At 36.2% G+C, this 17415-nt stretch overlaps 1 protein-coding gene across 1 annotated transcript in view; it reads right to left on the bottom strand.

Moving 5' to 3' along the window:
* zdhhc14 (zDHHC palmitoyltransferase 14) overlaps positions 1-16737 on the bottom strand; it is a 36834-nt gene extending 20097 nt beyond the window's left edge. The window contains exons 1-4 of the mRNA XM_073852713.1: positions 15671-16737; positions 10677-10837; positions 4406-4564; positions 4158-4295 (exon numbers count right to left, since the gene is read on the bottom strand). Of these exons, the coding sequence (XP_073708814.1) occupies positions 4158-4295; positions 4406-4564; positions 10677-10837; positions 15671-15924 (712 nt within the window). The 5' untranslated portion in view covers positions 15925-16737. The remainder of the gene's footprint in view (positions 1-4157; positions 4296-4405; positions 4565-10676; positions 10838-15670) is intronic.
* Positions 16738-17415: the final 678 nt, after the last annotated feature.

Consider the following 17415-nt stretch of genomic DNA (forward strand, 5'->3'; position numbering starts at 1 on the left):
TGACCCTGTCTGTTTACCACGCCTTCTAAATAAAGCCTGCATTTGGATCTGAACGTCTGTCTCCCGAGTCCCCTACTGTGACACACACACACACACACACACACACACACACACTTTTTTAAAATATTCTTTTTAGATTTGAAGTACACTACAATTGCACAATAAATGCAATAAAGCACAAATGTTTTTTTCACAAGGGATGGTATTAACATTTATATAAGGTGATTTGATGTAATTTTGTGATCCAATCGCTCAAACCACAAGTAGGTTGTCAGAAACGCATGTCTATGTTACATCTGTAGTTTAATGCTAATGCATCTTGGTTAATCTTGAACAACTGTGAATCACTGCCGTTTGGGAGCAGAAGCACTTTTCAAGTGGGTTTTGTTGCTTTTTTACATTTTTAACATGCAGCAACACACAAATGTTTTAAGCAATATATGTAGGCACATATTCAGAGATCCTTTCCTCAAGCACGTTGTTGAGACACGTTATTACCAAGCATAAATGCCGATCTGTTTCAGCTGACCACTTATGATCAGATCACCCAAGACGATATTAATACCAGAAGCAGAGCATCCACTGTTGGAAAGGTCAAGATCCAGATGATGACCTCTCTAGACTGTGCTGCCGAATGTGGAATTGGGAATTCCATAATAATGCTTTCTCCCACATACTTTACAATGTTCTGTTTATGAAACCAGTGTGACAATTGTACAGATTTTAAAGTCTTGACTCTATTATTTGCTAGTGATTGTGTAGGTTACAGAATTAAATAGACCAAAAAAACAAAACAAAAAAAAACATAAAACTTTCTGCGCAAACTTTCAAATGTCTTATTCATACAAGTGGACCACAGAGTTTACGTAACAAACAGTTTATGTAACTTGCTTGTTCAACTTTTAGATTCTTAAGTTCTCTTTAAGTTAAAGTTACTGTCAGGATGTTTATAGCTGGCTACCTGAATCATAGTGCATCTAGTTTAATGGCATAGATATTAAGGTAACTCTATCACCCCCTTGATTACTGGAGTGTGTCACTGACATACAAAAACGCACATTAAATGTGTACATGTCATGCTTGCAATGCATTAGCATCAGTGTTTGCCCTTGTAAAAAAAAATCTGCTTAGTTAAACTAAATGTGCACTTGTAGTATACTACAAATCTTAAAACTATATTAAAAACAAATGTACTTGCAACATAATAGTAACTAAATAAAAGACCACTTAAGTGTACTTACAGAGAGTACCTCACTTTCATTACTATCTTTCTTAACACACCTATGTACACTTCGTAATAATGTCCAATTATCATTGTTTAATAATCATTTTATTTATTAAGTACACTTAATTTGATACTTCTGTGTAAAGTACATGATTATAATTTTAACTAGTGTTATTCAGTTTATATAGCCAATGTATTGAATTGCAACTTCATTGTTATAAATATGTAATTACAAATCTATTTTAATGCATGACATACTTACTCAACAGAAATTACATCAAAGTATATTTTAGTTTAGATGCTTGTCAGTGCATTCGGCAATGCACTTAAACCACGTAATTAATTATTCAGTGCACTTATGTTTGTCCTTTTAAAATAAGTTATTTTTGTAACAGCATTTTCCATGTTTTTTTACTACCATGATGTAATACCATAGCATTATAAACTATCTTGGAGTACCACACTATATGGACTTTAATTATTAAGTATTTGTAAGTACATTAAAAAATCATTCAGTATCATGCTATTTTGAAAGCACAGTGATATTACAATTTGATGCCATCACTGTCCCATGGCACACCAATTCCTTAGCCACTGTCCTGACACTCTCAATGCAATCACCTTCTGGACTGCTTCAAAGTCAGCCACTGTGTTTAATGCTAATGGTTTCCGGAGGGCATCTGAGGAGAGATTCGTGGGTAAATAAAGCCGCACTGAGTGTGCCCTGTCCAATAAACATCTTACAGGAGCCATTTGTCACTACAGCAACCCCAGAGTGCCCCTGCCCTCACGGCCCGATTGATCAGTTCGGTGCAGTAAACAGCGCTGAGCTCAGGCTTACAGCCTCTCCATCACTTCGCCCAGGGAGGAAACTGCTTTGTCAGCATCCTCATGGTTTCCTCCTGCCAGTCAACAGCAGAGAGGAGGAGCCAATCGATGGTGGGAAGCTGAACCATACATTACAGTGATGAAGAACCAGTACTAGGTCTTAAAGCGGCATTTCGGTGCAAATACTCACCGAAAATATTTTTCTAAAACGGTTTGTAAGAGAAACAAACTGAATATTACCAGTGTTGGGGGAAAGTTACTTTTAAAAGTAATGCATTACAATGCATTACTCCCTAAGAAAAGAAATTTGCGTTATGTTACTTTTGCGTTACTTTTTGGCATTACTTTTTTCAGTAACGAGTAATCAAATTAATTACTGTATCCCCATTACAGCTGTGTTATCGTTACAAAATGCAGCATTATTAATTGAGCTCAATGAAGCGTTTTTCTTCCGAGTAGGCTCTCTCTAGCCATAGGAAGCTGCGCTTTGCATCGTGTTGCGTTCTTTTTCAGAGGTAAATTCTGGCTTATTCCTCTCAGCGTGTCTTCTTCCATAAACAAAAAGTAGGCGACATGAACTTGATGAATGTTCACGTTTATTTACGGAGGTGATATCCGTCTCACGTGGGTGTTTAAAACATCTGAACATTTGAAAAGCGGAGATTCCTTTATCAGAGAAAATTTGTTTTAGACGAGACTTACTTCATTTAAAGTAAACATTTCAAGCTTTCTACACATATATTTCTCACGTCTGTGAGGCAGATATTCGCTGAGATTTGCGTGTCTGTGAAGAAAGGTGACAGAGGCTGTGACGGCAGAGAGCGCACAGTCTATTTTCTTTATTTTACAAAAGCACATTGTTTTGTTGTTATTATAACTATATACAAACGAAAGTAGACCCTTTGCAGTTTAAAATAATACCTCTTATCCGCATGATCAAAAATGAGGTGTATTTCTTTTTTTGCGGTCATCAAGAAAAAAACAAGGCTTCGACCCCAGAGGGATTAACAGTGCTGCCGCGGGATGTTTTTCCAAGTCCACAGGTTGAAGCAACCCCAGTAATGTGATATTTAGCCCCTGGAAGGTGTCTCTCACATTGTCCCACAGCAACATTAAAATAGTGTAGATTATGTTTTATTCATTTAACATATTTAATATTGGGGGCATCCAAATTATCTGACATATTAAACTTTTTTTTTTAAGTAACACAATAGTTACTTTCCTGGTAATTTGTTACTTTGATAATGATGTATTTCAGTTACTAACTCAGTTACTATTTGTGAGAAGTAACTAGTAACTATAACTAATTACTTTTTAAAGTAACGTGCCCAACACTAATGTTTACACAGCGTACACAACGCCTTTTCACTAACTCCCGACTTCTCTCAACATGGGTACAGGAGAACTATCAGTCAATAAATGGGAAAACAAAGTGATTTAAAAAAAGTAACTATGAGTCGATTTAAAAGCAATGCATTACTTTACTAGTTAATTGGAACAGTAATCTGATTACATAACTCACATTACTTGTAATGCGTCACCACCAACACTGAATATAACTGCTACATGGGATTTTGTCCTTTAAAGGCTATTTCGAGAAGTAATCATTATATTTGATTATGTAAATGAGCTTCATTTTGCTTAGTTGCAGTAAGAAGACAAAAATCATTGCAGGTTATATAAAACAAGCAGAAGCCTTTGCGATATGATCAAAAATTGTAAAATTTATATCCATCACCTAACTGTACTATCACGAAATAGTAATTAGGCTTGTCACTATGCCAAATCAATAATTCAAATTATCGAACTATATTATAACTATATAGAGACAAAATATAAATGTAGATACATATTACATTCTATTTTACCAGAATATAATATATAGCAAATCTGGGGTGTGCGATTGTTGACAACAGACTGTACGAATGCGCAAGAGGAAGTGGTAATCTTCATATAATCTAGTGTAATCAAAAGCTATTTCTATTACAATCCTAAATTGTTTTGCTGAATACTGTTAAATGAGACAAGGTACGATAAGATCTGTCATGTGTTTTGGGACTGAAGGGTGAAGTTATATAAGAAAGTAGGCGGTCGGCACTCTTACTCAGTATTACGTGCGTGATGACGAAGGCGAAGATGAAGATGGTGAGGAAGGAGAGTGAGAGGATGAACAGGTAGAAGAAGCGATAGTTCCTCCTCCCTACGCAGTTGCCCACCCACGGGCAGTGATGATCAAATCTCTCTGAGGAGAAACACGCAGCCAGAAAAAATCATATGTTAGCTCTTCTTTACATGATGCTGACTATTATATAAACATATTTGCAGACACATACAGTATACACAGACGCTTACCCACGCAGTTGTCACACAGGCTGCAGTGTGAGGCCCGCGGCGGCCTGAAGATCTTGCAGGTAAAACAGTATTTTAGCTTGACTGTTTGACCGTTAATGACCACCTCTCTGGTTCGCGGTGGTGGTCTGTAGCCTGGGCCGCTCGGGCCGTTGGTTGCATCTATGAAACCAGAACAGACGGATTCAAACATCCAATCTTGCAGAAAATGTGAAAAAAAAAAGATGAAAGAGGAAATCTCTTTTATGTTCTGTCTACATAAAGATCTGTGTTTCTTACTACAGAAAGTAATTTTGACTTGTCCTGCAGTTTGTAAAAACAAAAATGGCATTTATAGTAAAGCATTAGAATATTCCTTATATATATAAAATTATTCAAACCCCCAGAGACTGCAGTACTTTACAAATACAAATTTTTCTGAAGATCCAGGACTTGCATCTATAACAGATTGCTGGCATATTAAAAGTGATAATGTCAATATATAACAATGTTTTTGAGTTTTAGGATTTTTTATTGACAGAGCTATGTCATAATTATTCAACCCCTATTCAACATTGCTGTTTTTTAGTCACTTATTTGTATGGTGGGGAACAAAATTGTCTTAAAACACAATTAAACCTTTAGAAACTCTTTTAGAAAGCAGAATGAGCTTGAGCTGTTACACATACATATAGTTAGCCCATGCATGTGCTGAAGTTTAAGTAGCTAATATGACAAAGTCAACTCAACAGAGCTATCACAAAAGCTATAGAGAAGAAATTATTTTATTACTTTAGAAAGTCTAAGGTTATAGGAAGATTTCCAAGACATTAAAAGTCTCTAAGAGACATGGCTGGCAGCCGTATTCCTTGTCTTAAAATGTGTTGTACCAGAAAACCTTGAAAAAAAAGCACAATATCATAAAATGTTTGATCAGAACACCTGAGGAAAAACCTGCAATGTATAGCCAAAGACTTTTAAGATGACCCAATGAAAAGTGGAAAAACATTTCAAGCAGCATACAAGATGAACACAGACAAGACAATCATGGCTTTCATGCTGGGTAATCTTGCTGAATACCACTCTTGACCAAGAAGAACAAAAGGGCCAACTTCATTTCATTAAAATTCATTTAGATAGATCGGTGGAGTTCTGGAAGAATGTTTTATGGCAGTAGTTCTCAACTCCACTGCTCTGCACATTTTGTATGTTTCAGAATCTGGCACACTTAGTTCAGTTCATAGATCTTTCTCTTAACAAACTGATGATCTGAATCAGGTGCATTAAATGAGAGAGACATAAAAAATTTGCAGAACAGTGGGTCCGGAGAACTGGAGCTGAGAACCACTGTTTTATGGAATGATGTGACCAAACTGGAACTTTTTGGACCCGTGGATCAGTGGTATGTCTGGTGCAAAAAAGGCAAAACTTATGAGTAGAAGAACATTATCTTCATAGTCAAACACTGAGGTGAACCAGTCCTGTTATAGGGATGTTTTACTGTAGCAGGAGGTGGAAATCATGACTGTATGAAGGACATCATGGAGTCTTTGAAGTATCAGGCCATTTTGGTGCAATTCTCAATTCTCATTGAAAATATTTGGATGAATTTGAAAAAGTGCTGTGATCTGAAAGCTTTTTCAGGTGAGGAATAGGCCAAGATTGCAGTAGAGTGGTGACTGAAGCACCTTCAAAAAGCAATTATTGGTGGTTTTAAAGAATAAAAGACTCTACACCAAATTAGACTTTTGGGGGTTGAACATGAATTTTTAGAGCCAGATTTATTTTTGTTTTTTTCATTATTCATAAACTTACATTCTCAGAATTACTCAAATGTGTATTAATAAACTTTCTCTAATAGTGTACTGATGCCCTTGAATTGTTTTAACAAAATGTTGTTCTCCGCAGCAAAATGTCTTGCAGATCAAGGGGGTTGAATAATTTCTCTTGACATTAGCAATCTTTGTTGCGTTATGTGCTAATGGTGACCATTCAAAATGGGGAAACAGCGCTTTTCAAGTTTTTCACCAAAGTTTGCATGCCTGTAACTCAAGAAGTATTAAAGATATCTTAATGCCCTTTTAGATATTGGGTCTTAACAAACTTTCCTTTTGGCATCCTTATTTTTAAAGAGAAATGTCTGAAGAACAAATAGTGTTAAAACTAGAGATGTATCTTGTTTCCTTCTGTTGAGACAACTGCATTAAATACCTGTCTGGATGCTATAAATATTCTTTTTCCAAAGTTAGTGTGCCAATAACTCAAGAAGTATTAAAGATATTGCAATATGATTTTAGATTCTAGTTCTTAATAAACTTTTCATTTGGAATCTTAATTTTCAAGGCCCTACATCATTGAGTCCCAGAGATATGGGGTCCAGATTGTTGAATATTACCTATTTTCAGTGGTCAAAAACCAAATGTTGGTCAATGAACAAATGATAAAGAACAATGCCTGAAGAAGAAATAATGTTGAAATTAGAATTAAAATATGAAGCATAGTCATAGATCAAGAAGTATCTACTGCTAAAGGGCACATTTGGCAGATGATAGTACCTCAAACATTTAACATCTCTCACACTTGAAATAATTAACACTGGGTAATTCTGAACCCTAGGAAAATGGGATCCTAGGTAATCTTATTTTACATTTCACACTGTTCATACTTTACCTAGAGTTAACAATTAATCCTGGTCATTCATAATTTGATGTGTCACGCTGTATAATCCTAATCCCTCGGTTACTGTTATTATATCATTGTAAACAGTAATGAATATAAACACAAAACTACATTTGGTATTTGACCATTGAAAATGGGTAGGATATTTAATTTGGAGCTGCACTGAGATCTCGATATCTCTGGGATTAAACCGTACAGGGCCTTAAAAATGAAGATTGCAAAAATTCTAAAATTTTACTAAGATAACTAATACTACTCAAATACTACTTAAGCTACATGCAAACAAATTTGGGAAAATTAATATTTATGAGACTCAGACAGGTATGTTCTATGCATTTGTTTTGAATTGTTTCGGAAACAAGACACAATTCTAATTTGAACATTATTTCTTCTTCAGACATTGTTCTTTAAAAATAAATAAGTATCAGCTGTATACAAAGTGACATTTGACTTTCGACCGCTGAAAATGAGTAATGTCCAACAATCTGACATGGGGCCTCATTAGGATTACTATATCTCTGAGAGTGCATGATGTAGGGCCTTAAATTAGATTCCAAAAGAAATTTTTATATATTTTAGTATCTAAAATCATATTGCAGTATCTTTAACACTTCTTAAGTTATTCCTCTTTAAAAGAAAAGTATCATCATATTTTTTTCAATACTTCTTGAGTTACAGGCATGCAAACTTTGGAGAAAAACAAAATATGACGTTTCCCCATTTCGAATGGTCACTATTAGCACATAATGAATCAAGATTGCTAAAGTCAACAGATTTTACTAATAAAGCTACCAATCTCTGTGTAAAATTAACATTATGATGCTGCCATCTTTCTGAAGTCATTATTACCCCCCGTAACTTGACTCTCAATCTCAGGTGAAAATTACCATTTGACCTCCCTCTACAAAATAGTGGATTACTCAGCAAATATTCAATAATGATATTTTAATATTTTGGCTTTCATCACTATGGTCCGGTTTCACAGACAGGGCTTAGACTAAGCCAGGGTTAGGCCATAGTTCAATTAGGACATTTAAGCAATTTTTACAAACATGCTTAGAAAAAAACATTACTGGTGTGCATCTTGAGACAAAACAAAGGCACTGACATATTTTAAGATCAATCAGTGCAATTTTATTTCAGTTGAAACAGCTCAGACTTACATTTTAGTCTAGGACTAGGCTTAAGCCTTGTCTGTGAAACCGGGGGTATATGTCTATCTTTTCTCAAAAAAAGAAATATTAGCAAAATCAAAAATTTGAGCCATGGAGGTTTTTGAAATTTGGTTGATTTGACATGGAATGACCCAGTAGTAAATGCACGATTGACAGCAATATTCACAAGGTACACAAAAACCAATGAAATTTGGCCTCAGTGATGTCAAGTTTTGTAGTCTATTTCAGAGCTTTGGCAAGGAGGAAGATAATCAGTGAATAACTTAAATTTCATTATATGACTTGCACAATTTACATAATGACTAATTTTATGTTGCTTTTATTATCATATTGGAGCTTGACAGACATTCCCTTGACAGAACTTCCCTTTTGTGTTCCACAGAACAAAGTCACTTGGGTCTTAAAAGAGAAGTTCACATCCAGTACAAAAATTTACAGATAATTTACTCATCCACTTGTCATCCAAGATGTTCATGTCTTTCTTTCTTCAGTCATATAGAAATTATGTTTTTTTGAGGAAAACATTTTAGGATTTCTCTCCATAGAGTGGACTTCTATGATGCCCGTGAGTTTGATCTTCCAAAATGCAGTTTAAATGCAGTTTCAAAGGGCTCTAAATGATCCCAGCCGAGGAAGAACAGTCTTCGCTAGCGAAACGATCAGTTATTTTCTAAATGAAATTACAATTTATATACTTTTTAAACCTCAAATGCTCATCTTGTCTAGCTCTGCATGCACTCTGTGTATTCTGGTTCAAGACAGCTCAAAATCAAAAATCGCTATGTACACCATGTCAACACTGGGTCGGTACTTCTGCTGTGATGTAGGGCAATTTTGAAGTTGGAGGAGAAAATGAGAAGGGAGTTTTTCGACCTACCTAACAGTCTTGAACCAGAATACATGTACATGCAGAGCTAGATAAGACAAGCATTTGGGGTTAAAAAGTATTTAATTGTCCATTTTCTTTAGAAAATAACCGATCATTTCACTAAAATCGTTTAGAGCCCTTTAAAGCTGCATTTAAACTGCATTTTATAATTTCCAACTCGAGAGCACCGTAGAAGTCTACTATAGACCTTTTTCCTGAGTAAACGATGAGCACCGCCATTACGAATTCTAACGTCAGATTGAATGCTTTTCTGCTCCGGTTTCCATAGGAACCCATTCAAATAGCGTCCATCTGTTTTTAATGTCTAACGTCCGCTGCTTCGTGTCATCTACACACTCATTAAAGTGAGGCACTGACAAATGACGGTCATTGCGACATTGCCAAGTGATGGCGCTATGGAGCCATGTGCTTTTTAAAAACATTTTAATAGGTTTAACATTAGTTTATTAGCTCGGAATATACCCTAATTTGACTAGAAACAATGCAGACCGGAAATGCAAAGCATTCTTTCAGTTACGAGTCGGACTTACTTCCGTGTTCAGGAAAAACGTCTATATGGAGAAAAATCCTGAAATGTTCTCCTCAAAAAACAATTTCTTTACGACTGAAGAAAGAAAGACATAAACATCTTGGATGACAAGGGTGTGAGTAAATTATCTGTAGCTTTTTGTTCTGGAAGTGAACTTCTCCTTTAAGAATGAGGGTAAGGGTAAATTATGACAGACTTTTCATTTTTAAGTAAACTATTACTTTAATGGGCTCACATCTTATGTGACCCTCAACACACTATGAATCTTCTAAGCAGCACACAGCTCCGCTGGGCCTTACAGCAGTGTTTACTTGCTACTATATTATTCATACGAACAGCAGGGACACATAACTCCAAATCCCGAGCTGACAAACCTGAGCTAAAGTGCACTTCCTGGCTCAGCACCAGTGATTTCAATTTCTCACCACTGGAGTCCACTACATTCTGTCTCAATGAGAGACCAGCAAACTCATTATAGCAATGACTCCATTCAATTATAACCATCAAATACATATGCAAGCGAATTAAATCAACCTGCAGTGTGGAAAATGTCCACTAATTTGTTGTGTTATGGCATAAAATGGCTTGGCCTGCAGTGATTTCACCGTTAAATTCTGAATGTAGTAAGAAATTGCCGTTAAATCTTCCGGTGCGGTCCTAGCTGGCCCTTTAATAATACTCAAACCAACTTATGAACAACCATTAACTCATGACTGATTAAACTATCAGACTGAATAACATGAACAAATACTCTGAGAGACCGTGAATCTTTGCTAGGGATGAATATTTCAGCAGATTTTATATTACTCTAGGCTGACAGCAAACCTGAGAGAGAGCATGCATTATTCATGTCAAACGAGAAGAGAGAATAACATCAAATGTTCTGTCTCCTTTTACTCTGAGAATTCTCTGTAGAGCATTGCACAGACCTGCAACCGGAGCCTACAAATTCAGCTCAATGTGAAAAGAACACAACGAGGAAAGACAGACAGGAAGAGCGATCATCTTGCCATTTCCTCCCACCTATCTGCCTCTCAATGTCGGCCGCTTCCTCTGGTGTGGCCCTGGGCAGGACGCCCGGGTCGCTGAAGCTCGCCCGGAGCAGCATTCCCATCACAAAGACAAACAGCACTCCTCCGATGGCCGGAATGGCAGGGGTCAGGTTCGATGCCAGGAATGGGCAGCTGGAAAAGAGGGAATGGAAAAACTGGCTGTGAAGGTCAAGTAGTGTTGCTTATAAATCATAGCAGTAGTAAATACATGAGATATGAGGGGACCAAAACAAACACACTCCCATGACCATGCAAAACTGTCAAGACCTCTTTTTAATGGCTGTAGCAAAAAGCTAAAGCATTTACAGGCAGTCTGCTACGTAACAACATTATAACTTTGTTATTACAATGTAATAAATACTTTCGTTTGCAATAAGGTGATATATTGTGGACATCGTTGTCAGTGTCAGTTAGTCAGGAGAGTTTTAGAGCAAAGTCAGCCTACAAATAGCTCACATATGGCCAACATATGTGAAAAAGTTTAAACTTCCAGAATATTTTCTGAAAAAGTATTTGAAACAGATATTGTGTATTGTTAATTTAAACGGCTGTTGGTAGATTCTGGATCTAATACAAAGAAAATCTTTGCCAATACTGGTCATCCAAATCTGGCCAATCATGGGCTGATTCATTACTCTCATTACTCCAATATATCAGTTTAGCTCTAATCATAATTTTACTCTATTAAGCAAATGCATCCTTCAGCTAGAAATATAGTTTCTGATGTGTACAGTTATTTTAATAGTGCTGGCTGCTGTGGACAAGAACATCTGTTGGCCACGCTTTATTTTAAGGTGATGTTTTTATAGTGTGATTACAAAAATAAGTACTGAGTAACGGGGGCTTGGGGCAAAATGCCATAAAATCATCAAAAATATGCCACAAATTCAATACAATCCCATTAATTAACCATATGTAATTATTTGGGGGTTAAGGTTAGGGTTAGGTTTAGGGCTAGTTACTTGTAATTATGCATAATTTACTATTATTACTAGTAAGTACATGTGTCACTATGTCACTATAAAATAAACAGTTACCCATCTGTTAAATAATAAATAATAGACAACAATTTTACATTTATGCATTTAGCAGACACTTTTATCCAAAGTGACAGTCAGCTTGATATCAAACACAGGAGTGATAAAAAAAAAAACACAGTGTGGATATCACCAATGAATAAGCTATATGATAATAATCTAAATCTTTTTGAGAGGATTTGGAATAAAAATATTACAAAATTAATCCAGAGCAGCTTTTTTGTACACTCAGAAGTTAGCAAAATGTACCACCATCTGTTTCAAAGCATAAGCAAATGGTCTGTGTTACCAGGCCCAAAATCTGCCTGCCATAATATCTAATGGTATTTAGACTCCAAGATATAAACATGTAAAAATGGTCTGCACTGCAATCTGATGGCTGCTAAATTGGCTAAGCACAACTAGGCAGAGCAATTGAATTAGCCAAAATGGTCAGATGCTATCGACTATAGCATGTTAAAATAGCAATCCCCTAAGGGACCTTTTAAGAATGCTATATTGTGTTTACCACTGCTTCTAATGTCATTGTCAGCTTTACAGCTCTAAAGATTCCTTGTGAAGTGGTCTCCAAGGAACAATTTTGAGGTTGTTATGACAGACTGAGAGGTTACAGGGTCGCTGTCCTGACACACAAGGACTTTCACCATTGCGAGAGTTGCAGTCTATTATCAAGTCACATTTTGTAAATGAAAATTAAGGTTTCTAAATTCAAAAGTCTAAAGACTGCAGAAACAGTGCTACTGGATATAGAGTTGTCAAGATACTCAAAACAGATTTATCAATCCCATTCCATAGTTTGTATTATTATCTGTCTGTTTATCAAGAGACAAATGTTCAGAGGATTACATAATATTATTTCTCTTTAAAAAAAAATGTTCAGGCTCAATATAAACAATGGACAGCATTTGTGATATTGATTACCACTTCTATTACTATTGACAATGGAACAAACCATTACACTGGGATAAAGAAAAAAAACTTTGTTCAGAACTATAGCCACAAGACTAGAACATTATGCATTACTGTTCAAAAGTTGGCAAGTAAGCAGGTAATTATTTATTTATTTAAATAAATATGATTATGCTTAGCAAAGCTGCATTTGCTTGATACAGATAAAAACAGTAATATTGTTAAATATTATTACAATTTTAAATAAGCATTTTATATTTGAATACATTTGATTAAAATTTAATTTATTCATGTGATGCTAAGCTGAATTCCCAGCATCAATACTCCAGTGTTCAGTGTCACATGATCTCTCAGAAATCACTCTAATACACAACAAGAAACTGCTTAATATTTTTGTGTGGATATTTTCAGGACTATTTGATGAAAACAAAGTTTAAAAGAACAGCATTTAAAAAAAAAATGCTGAATAAAAGTATATCCTTTCAAAAAAATCTTTTCAACTTGTTACATATAAGCCTAGTAGTATTAAAATCATTTACCAGCTGTAATTTGAAACAAGTTATGTACAAGTTATTTGTGGGTCAAAGACGATAAAGGGTTTAAGCATAAAAACAATAAGTGTAATACCACTTTAAATTGTTGTTTTTCTACATCTACATTTTCCCTAATTTACAGAAGACACCCACTAAAATGTCATTCAGTGTAACAATCTTGTCAGGCATATTTACAACAAAATTTAAACATATTAATATTTGACATATTAAAAGACGAATTACTTTCACCCCAAAGAATATTTAGTTGTAATTCTACATTTTTAAAATGTGCTACTATCCTAGGTTTTACCTATTTATCAGTAAGAAATATTTTTTACTCATTTAAAACACAATAAAATGTAATATGCTCCTGTATTCTTTTATATATTTTAATATGTAGTCAGAATAAGCATGTTGTTTCAATTTATAAATATTGTGTTAGACTGAATGAGAACAGAACATTATTTCAACCAAGTTTTGACATTTTATTTTCCAAAAACTTATTTGAAACCTTAAAAGTAGACACTTTACTTTAATGTGGACATCTTAATGTATTTCAACTTCATGACCATGTTAAGCTGGTAAACATGATAATTATATGATGCATTTTGTGCAGGGATACCAAAAGAGACATGATGTAACTATCCACAAAGTACTGTTTAAACTCTGCATACTGCTTCCATTCCAGTTAGTCTTGTTGCTTGAACCATTTCCTGTTTTTATTCCTGCCTATGATACCCAAGCTGATTGCATGCAAAAGGGTGTTTTGTATTCAATCCAACCATTATTTTCTGCTTAAAATGATTTACGAGTAAACATTTTGTGCTGAACTGCGCAACAAACCAACTGCCTTTCACCAGCACGGCTAATGTGTTTCCGTCTGTGGTTTCAGCTATCTGTGTTTAATGGATCACAAAACCTCTGTAATGACTTTCTAATCGTTTCAAAAAGCATGACAAGACTAAGCCTTGAGCAAAGAAAAATACAACTGTGGGCTGGGTCATCATGTTGTTTCCTAGGAGACACAGGCTGTTCCGAAAGCACACAAAGATCGGGAAAGGGAAACCGTCGCCATGGAAACAGGACCGCACCACGTCTATGTTTTGGAAGTTGTGGTATGGAATGTATGGGGCTTGGTGATGGGGGATGGGACACTGGAAAATCTGTGCTCCACACGTCTCTTATCCAAAGCAGCCGCCTCAGGATCACACTGAGAGATTCTTTAACAACCAGCGGAGGCTTACAGGCAAACATGCTTCGAGTAATGCAGAGCCTCGAGTTTTCGTACCACCTGATATGCGTTTTAACTGTAACCCCTAAAAAAACCCACACACAAGGCTCTCTTGTCTGAAGATCTTCGGAAATGTCCGGAATCCAAATGTTATACGTCAATAGTTTCGACTCTGGGTTAGTTAAACTTCACCTGACCTACAAACACAAGGAGTTCCTTACAGCTGCAGTGTGTTGGAAGTTACGTGGCCTGAAGTAATTCTATTACACCAGATTTACCACTTGTAAATGTCCTTCAGTGTTAGTGAGAGGGTCTAAATTACTACACTGGCTTGAGTGGAACCGCACTTCAGGATCCCAGACCACATTCAATTGCGGCTTAAATGCCCAGGTATAAATGAAGCACAGAACACGGCAACTCTTTATCAAGAGTAATTGGGAAATTTCAAAAGGAGGGACCTACACAGACTTTTCAAAGCTAGTTATGGTCTCCTAGATAAAAACTGCATCTTTTTTTAGCTTGACTGCATGTTTATACCATTAATGTATAGTTCGATCAAGAATGTGGGATGGACACCATGACATTTTGAAAGCACTACCTATCCATTTTTAGACTTTATCATCAGTAATTATAATGACCACTTCAAACACAAAACAGTACTGTAGTGTGTACAGTGACTATCAGTTGATAGTGGTATTGAATGATTTCTGTATTCATACCATGACATTATGCTCTGAGGTGCTTCAAAGAATACTAGGTATCTTCTCATCTTCACAGCTTCCTCAAGAAAGTGTGAAGAACTTTTAATAACCTTTTTCCACTATAAAGAACCTTTTGTGCAATGCAAAGGTTCCACGTGTGGTAAAGGTTCTTTGTGATCCCATAAATGGCAATAAAGAACCATTATTTTTAGGAGTGTATACAATCTTAAAAATAAATGTGCTTCACAGTGCCATAGAAGAACTTTTTTTTGTCTAAATGGTTCCATAAAGAACCTTTAACATCTGAAGATGCTTTCTGTTTCACAAAAAGCTTCAGATTATAAAAAGGTAAGAAAGAGATGGTTCTTTAAAGAACCTTTGACTGAACGGTTCATTGTGGAACCAAAAATGGTTCTACTATGGCATCGCTGTGAAGAACCTTTTAAAGCACCTTTATTTTTAAGAGTGTATGGCCAAAAAAAAAAAAAACATTTTTTGAAGGTGTCTGGAGTAGATAGGAGACACTGAATTCTCCAGTGGGTCAATGTACTTACTCAAAGGCAAAGAAGAGGCCACTGGTCACCAAAATGAGAACCATGGTAAGATAGAAGACCCCAGTCTGCTTTGCCATCATGATCCGACCGTTGCAGTAAAACTTATTTCGGCCAGGGAAAACCTGCCATTTCCTTTTGATCTTCTTCTTTTTGGTGTGTGGAGTGTCCATAGGTGAGGAGTTGTGTGTGCAGATCTGATTGTACTGGCACTCTCGGATGGGCTCCTCTACCCCAAGGTGCATGTTGCCTGTCATTTATCCACCAGCAATAAAACAAAACTTTAAAGCAACACAAGTGGATCAGAATTCAATTGTCCTCAAGAAACGAATGAAACGGTTGGATCTTGAAGAAACATCTTTGATCTGATGAAGGAGGCATTACACAACCCACTCAAAGAAAAGCGTGGAACTGTAACCAAGGAACCATTTTCTTATCTCCATGTTTTATTGAAATCTTCAATGTTTTAACTGCATTACAATAGAAATGCTAATATTTGCATCCGAAACCATGGGAGCGAAATAAGATCCGCATGTTTGGTTTACATGTTTGTTTGGATAACTCCTTCATTGCAGATGTCTACCCTCAACACAACAGGATGCGCTCCAGGACACAGAAGCATGTGGACATCATGCCCAGAAATGTCGCTTTGTCTGCTGGCGTCTTAAAGCTTTTAACTCCGTTAATGCGGATCAGAAGCGCTCCGATGAAACCAAATCCACTCAAAACAGTTGGAATATAACGTTAAAAAACGTCCTTCCGATGTCCTCGTAATCCCGTTCACTGGAAGGTCTTTATTGCACGATCGGCAGCTAAAAATCTAGTTCTGACGCCACACGCAGCATATTACAACAGCAAACAAAAAGAGGAGGGTGTTTAATCATCTATATCGGTGATGATGAAGGAGAGAGAGAGAGAGAGAGGAAGGATCGCTGTGCGCAGGATGTGTCTGGAGTAGATCACCGCGTGAACTGCATGAGCTCACAGCACACGATGACCCTATAAACAGCGGCGCCGTCTCAAATCATAGCGAGCTATCTATATAGACAGCATATTCGAGTGTGCTCAAAACAAAACAAAGTGAGTTGTTTGTATGGAAAGTCTGTATTAAAAACCTAGTGATCTATCCAGACCGCATTTCAGTTATGTGCCTTAAAAACCTGTGAGCTGCAGATCTAGAAAATGTTTTGAGTACGTTATAAACCTAGAGAGCTGTCAATGTAGACAACATTTTTGAGCATGTCTCAAAAGACTGAATTGCCTGCGTATTTCAAAACTAAATAAACGACTTAAACAACATTTTTGCAGTGTTGTGCGTGTGTTTTAGACTCTAAACAAGTTGTCTGTGTAGACAGCATTTTTGGTAAGCGTAGGGACCGAGCTTTGCTTTATTTGTGCTAATGTTGTATCAACAAACAAACAAACAAACATTTGTTGAATATTCAGATTACAGATGTAGCCAGCGCTTTCTCTCAGTCTGTGACGCCCAAAATGCTGACTAAGTAGTCAGCCAACTCAGTTTTAAAACACAGCCGATCTGATCGGCGGAATCTCAGTCCTCCTCTTGCCGACACACATCTAGTTCCATAAAATTTCGCCTTATTATGAGTTTGAATGTATTGTTCAATTATGATGAAAAATAAAACACAATACATACAGATACAGAACTGCGGATATTCGACACAAGACAAACTCTTACCGCCTTATTGTTACTCTGCCATTATTTAAATTTAATATGGATTTCATTC

The sequence above is a fragment of the Garra rufa genome, chromosome 13 (assembly GCF_049309525.1).
Source record: "Garra rufa chromosome 13, GarRuf1.0, whole genome shotgun sequence".
Lineage (NCBI taxonomy): Eukaryota > Metazoa > Chordata > Actinopteri > Cypriniformes > Cyprinidae > Garra > Garra rufa.